The sequence below is a fragment of the Gobio gobio genome (assembly GCF_949357685.1).
Source record: "Gobio gobio genome assembly, chromosome: 22".
Taxonomy (NCBI): Eukaryota; Metazoa; Chordata; class Actinopteri; order Cypriniformes; family Gobionidae; genus Gobio; species Gobio gobio.
The window spans coordinates 1,547,318-1,557,051 of NC_137118.1; the positions used below are offsets into that span (position 1 = coordinate 1,547,318).

Sequence of the window (9,734 nt, forward strand, 5' to 3'; positions counted from 1 at the left end):
GCTTCATAAAACCCCAAACTTGCGAGAGTGAGTAAAATTATGCACAATACCCGCGCCCATGGACGAGTCTGGGTTTGGCGGTTGCCAGGGGAACGGGACTTGCCTGACTGCATTGTGCCAAGTGTAAAGTTTGGTGGAGGGGGGATTATGGGGTGAGGTTGTTTTTCAGGGGTTAGTTCCAGTGAAAGGAACTCTTAATGCTTCACCAAGACATTTTGGACAATTTCACACTCCCGACTTTGTGGGCCCAGTTTGGGGACGGCCCCTTCCTGTCCCAGCATGCTCCAGTGCTCAAAGCGTCTCCATAAAGACATGGATGAGGACTTTGGTGTGGAGGAACTGGAGTCCTGATAGAGCCGATAGAACAGCTTTGGGATGAATTAGAGCGGAGACTGAGAGCCAGGCCTTCTCGTCCAACATCACAAATGAAGAATCCCCATAAACACACTCCTAAACCTTGAGGAAAGAAGAGCTGAAGCTGTTAGCCGAAACAAACTTTGCATTATTTTCCCTTCCTCACTGTAAAGCTGCGTTGAAACAATCTGTATTGTGATGAGCACTATATAAATAAAGGTGACGACTCGCTTCTTCTTAAAATAGATTGTGCTGTTAAACGCTGAGTCAGGTGTTTATTTTGCTTCCTAGCAAACGGTTCAGGTTTGTATTCAGTGCTAGGAGAGCTTCACAGCAGTCATGCTAGGATAATCTTTACAAGAAACCCCCAGAATTCCAAGCATTCGGAGCGCTGGGCGGCCTCTGCCAGCTGCTGAGACTCTGGCACTGGGATCACTGACTCACTGACTGGGATCCTGTTAACATGATACTGGTTCCGTGTCAGTGCTGGCGAGCACACAAACCCATGATCTGATTGGGCCGCTTCCAATAAAAGTCAATGACGGGTCAAGATGCTAAAATTAAACAAGCGAGAGAGACACAGATCTTTGGGTTTGGGAGTGAGTGATGCTGTACAGGATTCAGAATCGAATCTTCGGCCACCCATTCAGAACCGCTCTGCAAAACCAATCATGCGAGACACATGCGCCTTCTCAGCAGAAACCACTATACTCCCTTTTTAGCTTTGGAGAGGAAAGGACAAGAGAATACAGCACCAGATTAGCGCAGGGTATTGACACAAATCTCACAATTCGATTATTGTGGATATACATCAGGCACAAAACATGGCCATTGCTCTCAAGGAAAGCAAATCTCTGAACTAATGCTGTAAACTGGGAGTCAGTTGATATAATATTGAAGGTCAAAATTAACTGATTTGTACAAACACTTTAAATTACGTACAAGGGTTGTAATATAAAGTTATAATATTAACTTTACAATTACATAATCGTATTTCTACTCCAATTAGTTTAATTTTAAATGGTGGCTGTCATAAAAACAGGGCTCAACATTAACGCTTGTCCGGGACAAGTGGATTTTCTGAAGGGGCGAGTGAAAAACTATTTTACTTGCCCGACGCACAAGTATCCTGAGTAAAACGTCAAAACATAAAATAACTAGGGAATCACCAAAGTGCAATAATGATTCTGCATCAGTTAGTGTAAGTGGCGATCGATAGTGGATAATATAAAACAAACTGACGTTAACAAGGTTGAGCTGTTGAGGCTCTCGACGAGAAAATCGAAAACAAATGAGCGCCGCTCATACAAAGAAACTCAGTTACACGGTTAAAATTGTGCAGTTTTTATATTTATAACATATGATACAGTCACACAAACAAGAGTGTTGTTTTCCTGAATACCATCACGACTGAAAATGACGCTGAATTCATATATAGCAGTTCCATAAAGAATTAATTAACATTACGTGCCTTACATTTTACATGCAATATGGACTGTTTTTATCACATCAGTGTGTGTTTCTGAATGATTCAGCGTTTGAATGAATCGGTTGAATCAAAGATTCAATGACCTATTCGTAAACAACCGCCTAATTCTTGAATGATTCAGCAGTTTCACTGAATCGACTCAATGACTCGCTCATTAAGCCGGTCACCTGCGCCCCCTACTGGTGGTTTAGTTTCATCTTTCCAACATTTCTTATTTGTATATTCAAAAATATTGATATCTCATAACATATACCTCATAACATTATTTAATGCAGTTGTAATTTTTCAGTGTAAAACATTATTTAATGCAGTTGTAATTTTTCAGTGTAAAACATTGGTAACAGCCTATAGTGTCTTGTTCTAATTTAATTTATTGATCAAATTTAAAAATATAATATGAAAGCTGAAGCATAGCCTATATTTAATAAGATTGTGGAAAAATGCCCTTTATAAAAAGGTAAAAATATCACAAATATGCAGATTTAAATATGTCAAAGCTGATTGAACACTGGTGAGAATAATGCTTCAGAAAAGATTATATACACACCCCTCTCTAGAGTTATGTTTCTGCTGACTGATGAGTTTATGGACACTGGATATGGTTTTTCTGAGGTAAATGTGACGCGACTGTTTTAATGACGTGTGTCCGCGGTTGAAACACTGATTGAGTGATTGCGTGTCACATGATATGGATTCTGTAAGTTGTACTGTCTCTTTAAAGGGTCATGAAACACTAGGTGCGTTTACATGGAGCACTGTAATCGGTTTAAAAGTCCAATCCGAATAAAAATGCTCCATATAAACACCTCAATCAGAATAAAAATGGCCAAACCGAATGAAATTGTAATGGGTTTGAGAGGGGTGGGATTAACCTTTTCATGAACCGATCAAACAAAAAATTCCACCATGTAAACGACTGATCCGATTACTGAGTGCACGTCTTTCTGTGACGTGATATACAGCGCTCACACCAGGCTAATGTTGACAAGAGAGGAAAGTTCTGAGGTATTAAACTTTTTATTTCGTAACATGTTATGAACATGATGTTTGAATAACGACACAGACATAGCCTGGCTCCACCATCTCATCTTGACAGCTTTTGTCCTTCAACTGCGCCTGACAGAAGAATTTATTTTTCTGAGGTGATTCTTACACTTTACGACAAATAATAAATAGCTTTTATAAAACTGTACAAGTCCTGGTGGCCGTTGAGAGCTGCCATTACAACGGGGAACATTCAAGCTGCTCTCTGTTTCTCGTTAGTTAAGTTAGCTATAAAAAAAAAATCAACAACTGCTTCAAATTGGTTAAGTAACATTACCCACAGTCTACTTTAATTACTTTTGTTAATATTTATACCTTTGTGATTATGGTATCTTTCCTTAATCATCTGAAATATATATGTTTAGTACTAATGATGCTGAGCACGTCTTGAATGCTTCATTCATGTTTCACCGTATATCCTATGTTTTTATTAATAATTTGAGTGCATTTTATTGTTAATTTTGTGTTTTTAAAAATAAATTAATTGAATTCATTTTTGATTCCGCATTCATCATTCACAGCTGTTGAAATAGCTGTTTATAGGACATAAATTAGGTTAAACTACTGCATGTCCGCCCACAGAAAAATAAATAAATATAAAAATTACCAACACAGAACTATTGATCCACGATACTAACATAACGAATCTGAGGCGGCAGACAAACTGTGTGCGCATGTCACAAAATGATTCCTACTGAAAGTCAGCACATGGAACAAAGTGCAAAGACACGCAGTCTCATGAATAATTAATGAGACACCGATGAGTCATCGCCGTACTATAATACGAGAAAACGTCACATCCTCATAGGACAAAGACACGCAGTCTCATGAATAATTAATGAGACACCGATGAGTCATCGCCGTACTATAGTACGAGAAAACGTCACATCCTCATAGGACAAAGACACGCAGTCTCATGAATAATTAATGAGACACCGATGAGTCATCGCCGTACTATAGTACGAGAAAACGTCACATCCTCATAGGACAAAGACACGCAGTCTCATGAATAATTCATGAGACACCGATGAGTCATCGCCGTACTATAGTACGAGAAAACGTCACATCCTCATAGGACAAAGACACGCAGTCTCATGAATAATTAATGAGACACCGATGAGTCATCGCCGTACTATAGTACGAGAAAACGTCACATCCTCATAGGACAAAGACACGCAGTCTCATGAATAATTAATGAGACACCGATGAGTCATCGCCGTACTATAGTACGAGAAAACGTCACATCCTCATAGGACAAAGACACGCAGTCTCATGAATAATTAATGAGACACCGATGAGTCATCGCCGTACTATAGTACGAGAAAACGTCACATCCTCATAGGACAAAGACACGCAGTCTCATGAATAATTAATGAGACACCGATGAGTCATCGCCGTACTATAGTACGAGAAAACGTCACATCCTCATAGGACAAAGACACGCAGTCTCATGAATAATTAATGAGACACCGATGAGTCATCGCCGTACTATAGTACGAGAAAACGTCACATCCTCATAGGACAAAGACACGCAGTCTCATGAATAATTAATGAGACACCGATGAGTCATCGCCGTACTATAGTACGAGAAAACGTCACATCCTCATAGGACAAAGACACGCAGTCTCATGAATAATTAATGAGACACTGATGAGTCATCGCCGTACTATAGTACGAGAAAACGTCACATCCTCATAGGACAAAGACACGCAGTCTCATGAATAATTAATGAGACACCGATGAGTCATCGCCGTACTATAGTACGAGAAAACGTCACATCACTATGACGTCGACATGAAGACGAATTTAAACCAGGAAGTTGAAAATAGAGCAAAAAGGTTTAAAATTAAATAGTTTTCTCCCACATTCAAAACTAACAGATGCTAACATTAACTTCCATGATGTTCAACACACTTCTGTTAAAATCTTAGAACATTTGGTTTGGGGCTTCAGATGCTCATTCATGTTTATTTGGCGCTGTGACTGATATATTAAAGCGGAAGAGATGATCAATTCATCCGCTTCTCTTGAGCTGAGCGATCTCACGCCACAGCACCAACACACTATTTATGTTTTTGAATTTCATAATAAATGGATTTGAAATCTGAGACTTTGTGTCATATCAATAGTAATAAAGCACAAAGAGGCGCTACAATGATCCGTTCATTCATCTGAAAACAGGAAGACTCATCGATTCTTGGGATTTAAGTTCAGAGTTCGGAGAACATTTTGATTTCCATGATCTGCATTTTATGATATTCTGAACGCCAAAAAATAAGATAACAATAACTTGAAAACCATGTCAGTGTGCAGATATGACTGATTAAGTTTTTCCATTTTCGTCAGTGAAGACAGTAAACATATGTTTAACTGATCTTTATATGTTTTATGAATCATTTTCGTAGATATGTTAGTTTACTGAAGGCTAATAGGAAAGCTGGGTAACTAAATTCACAATATGCACACATTCATTACTAATCTTATGCCCAAAACAAGCTGAGCTTTTTTATTTACTGAGAGCTACACATGGAATTATATTAATTTACAATATGCACACATTCATTACTAAAGAACTTAAAAAAAGTATACATTTATTCAGCAAGAACGCATTAAATTGATCAAAAGTGACATTTAAAATGTTACAAAAGCTTCTTCTTAAATTTATATAAAGTTCATAAGAACAGTATTTATCTGAAATAGAAGCTTTTGTAACATTGTACTAGCGTTCAAAAGCTTTGGAATTATTATTATTTATATTTTTCGGGAAAGAACTTAAAAAAATGTATACATTTATTCAGCAAGAACGCATTAAATTGATCAAAAGTGACATTTAAAATGTTACAAAAGCTACTTCTTAAATGAATATAAAGTTCATAAGAACAGTATATATCTGAAATAGAAGCTTTTGTAACATTGTACTAGCGTTCAAAAGCTTTGGAATTATTATTATTTATATTTTTTGGGAAAAAACTTAAAGAAATGTATACATTTATTCAGCAAGAACGCATTAAATTGATCAAAAGTGACATTTAAAATGTTACAAAAGCTACTTCTTAAATGAATATAAAGTTCATAAGAACAGTATATATCTGAAATAGAAGCTTTTGTAACATTGTACTAGCGTTCAAAAGCTTTGGAATTATTATTATTTATATTTTTTGGGAAAAAACTTAAAGAAATGAATACATTTATTCAGCAAGAACGCATAAAATTGATCAAAAGTGACATTTAAAATGTTACAAAAGCTACTTCTTAAATTAATATAAAGTTCATAAGAACAGTATTTATCTGAAATAGAAGCTTTTGTACATTATAAATGTCACTTTTGATCAATTTAATGCGTTCTTACGGAATAAATGTATTCATTTCTTTAAGTTCTTTCCCAAAAAATACTTTTTTTTCCTACGGATCAAAAACTTTTGTCATTTTTTTAAAGTGCATTTTAAATTGTACAATATGACTGTTTTTAATATTGTTTGTATTTTTATTGGTTGTATTTATTTTTGTAAATTTAAACAAATGCAGCCTTGGAGGGCAAAACATTCACTGCTAACGTCTCAAACATAGTGCATTTTGAAAATAAAAAACTACTTTTTTTTTTAAATAATCTGTCTAAATAAAGCCGTGTGACTTTTCCTCCAAACGTTGGCTTTGCATTAGGACCGTCCCAGCTGTGGCTCCAGATGATTTGAGACGCTGGTTTAACGAAGGTCTAATTAAAACCCAAAATGATCTCTTTCCTGATGCTGATGCTATCTCTGATCATCCACCCTTCCCCTCCACCAATCGAGTCCCTTAGGATCAGGAACCGCGTGGCTATAGTCTCATCAACCCTTGGGAAACTCTTTTTCTTTGTCTCTCAACTACACATCAAAAGACGGGGTGAGGTAATGGCTCTAAGTGCGATACCAGTTTCAGTGGATTTCCCCGCCCGCTCAATGATCTCTAGCTGAAGGCTACCCAGAAAGCCTTACAACATGCATGACATCACAGTTTCACACCATGAGACAAATTGCAGGCTTTCAACTGACTCAGAAAATACCAGAAACACAAGTTTGACATCCTGTGTGTGAGGTAAAGATGGGAGTCGGACTTAAAAGACGAATATCTACACTGAAAACACATGTTGTCCAATTTACTTAATGTATTATTTGTGATCTACGCAACAAATTTGTGTTTCTCTTCTAAACATGATTTCATTGCTTTCGATTAATGTAATTCTCTAAAATGTGCAATCTACGAGAATAAATTATTTGGGGTGAATGTGAACCAATTAAGTACTCGAAAATGATTTTTGCTGAAACTGTAGTTCCCAGAATGCTTTGCTTGGGACTTGACGACTCGAGTAAAAGTGTTTTGGGGCAAAATGAGAAAAGGGGGAGACTTTATATTGTTTATTAGTGTTTAATGTTTAATTATGTTGGAATTTTTAGAACCATTTAAACTACACTGGGTTAGATCGGTCAAGTGACAACAAAAATATACAAAAATATACTTTGATTAAAGAGGCAGGATCTCAAACCACTGTTGTGCACCATATTAAAATCTAAGTGAGACTACTCAATTCGGTTACTTAAAAATTACTTTGTTGAAATGATGTGAACAAATTATGTTTGTTTTACTTCATTGATTCATGTGGAACCGATGTACATGATAAAATCAGGTAGATCCAATTTTTTCAGTGTATTTAAATTGCACACTACACTGAAAAAACAGGAAAACACGTGTTGTCCAATTTACTTAATGTATTATTTGTGATCTACGCAACAAATTTGTGTTTCTCTTCTAAACATGATTTCATTGCTTTCGATTAATGTAATTCTCTAAAATGTGCAATCTACTAGATTAAATTATTTAGGGTGAATGTGAACCAATTAAGTACTCGAAAAAGATTTTTGCTGAAACTGTAGTTCCCAGAATGCTTTGCTTGGGACTTGACGACTCGAGTAAAATTGTTGAAATTAAGTGTTTTGGGGCAAAATGAGAAAAGGGGGAGACTTTATATTGTTTATTAGTGTTTAATGTTTAATTATGTTGGAATTTTTAGAACCATTTAAACTACACTGGGTTAGATCGGTCAAGTGACAACAAAAATATACAAAAATATACTTTGATTAAAGAGGCAGGATCTCAAACCACTGTTGTGCACCATATTAAAATCTAAGTGAGACTACTCAATTCGGTTACTTAAAAATTACTTTGTTGAAATGATGTGACCAAATTATGTTTGTTTTACTTCATTGATTCATGTGGAACCGATGTACATGATAAAATCACGTAGATCCAATTTTTTCAGTGTAATTAAATCGCACACTATGAAGGGAAGCGTGTCATAACGCATCAAGACTTTAGAGACAGCGCTGAAAGCTGTACCTTCTTTGATGATGGTGGGTCTTTTCCTGGGCTGGATCTTCCTGAACTTCCCTTTAAAGTCAGCCGGAGCGAACATGTGCATGGAGAGGTTAGCCATCTGGACCAGAACAATCCCATCCTGCCTCTGGGATCCACAAGGGTTGGGTTTAACACAATCCTCCACGGACATATCCCACACGGATGATCAAAGCTGCTTTCACCTGATCAGCATGGATACGGATCTCAGTCCTCTCTCCGCTGAGCTTTTTGTCCCTCTTTCCTCTGTTATGAGCACATGAGCTTTGAGTTGAATCAGAGAGGGATGAGTGCTAATGCTCTGCTCTCACAGGTTTAGCCAGTTACAGTCACACGCCTCAATGGGGCAGGTGTTGGATTACTCAAGACGGACACGCCTCTTTTGTGTGAGAGAGAGAGAGAGAGAGAGAGAGAGAGAGGGTGGAGATTTTGACAGTAAGGGAGGAGAGAGGGAAAAGTGTGACAGTGTTTATTTTAATGAGAAAGCACTGACCTGCATTGTTTTATAATGGTGGACTTGTAATGTTAGCATGATTTTTACATCAAGAATTATCATAATTAAGAAATAAAAGGCATTTTTCCTTCCCTGATTTTAGCCTCTGATTTGAACGCTCTATTTGAAGGGGCGTGTCTGCTGTGAGACTTCAGTGTAAACGCCCACTTGCTGTGATTGGCCGCTGTAAGACTTCAGTGTAAACGCCCACTTGCTGTGATTGGCCGCTGTGAGACTTCAGTGTAAACGCCCACTTGCTGTGATTGGCCGCTATGAGACTTCAGCGTAAACGCCCACTTGCTGTGATTGGCCGCTGTGAGACTTCAGTGTAAACGCCCACTTGCTATGATTGGCCGCTGTGAGACTTCAGTGTAAACGCCACTTGCTGTGATTGGCCGCTATGAGACTTCAGCGTAAACGCCCACTTGCTGTGATTGGCCAGCTTTGAGACTTCAGCGTAAACGCCCACTTGCTATGATTGGCCGCTGTGAGACTTCAGTGTAAACGCCACTTGCTGTGATTGGCCGCTATGAGACTTCAGCGTAAACGCCCACTTGCTGTGATTGGCCGCTGTGAGACTTCAGTGTAAACGCCACTTGCTGTGATTGGCCGCTGTGAGACTTCAGTGTAAACGCCCACTTGCTGTGATTGGCCGCTATGAGACTTCAGCGTAAACGCCCACTTGCTGTGATTGGCCGCTGTGAGACTTCAGTGTAAACGCCACTTGCTGTGATTGGCCGCTATGAGACTTCAGTGTAAACGCCACTTGCTGTGATTGGCCGCTATGAGACTTCAGCGTAAACGCCCACTTGCTATGATTGGCCAGCTTTGAGACTTCAGCGTAAACGCCCACTTGCTATGATTGGCCAGCTTTGAGACTTCAGTGTAAACGCCACTTGCTGTGATTGGCCGCTATGAGACTTCAGCGTAAACGCCCACTTGCTGTGATTGGCCAGCTTTGAGACT

General features: G+C 38.2%; 1 protein-coding gene across 1 annotated transcript in view; it reads right to left on the reverse strand.

Moving 5' to 3' along the window:
* The window catches only part of fryb (furry homolog b), a 157,022-nt gene extending 148,414 nt beyond the window's left edge, over positions 1-8,608 (reverse strand). Inside the window, exon 1 of the mRNA XM_079804695.1 lies at positions 8,261-8,608. Within this exon, the coding sequence (XP_079660821.1) occupies positions 8,261-8,429 (169 nt within the window). The 5' untranslated portion in view covers positions 8,430-8,608. The remainder of the gene's footprint in view (positions 1-8,260) is intronic.
* Between the last annotated feature and the right edge of the window lie 1,126 nt (positions 8,609-9,734).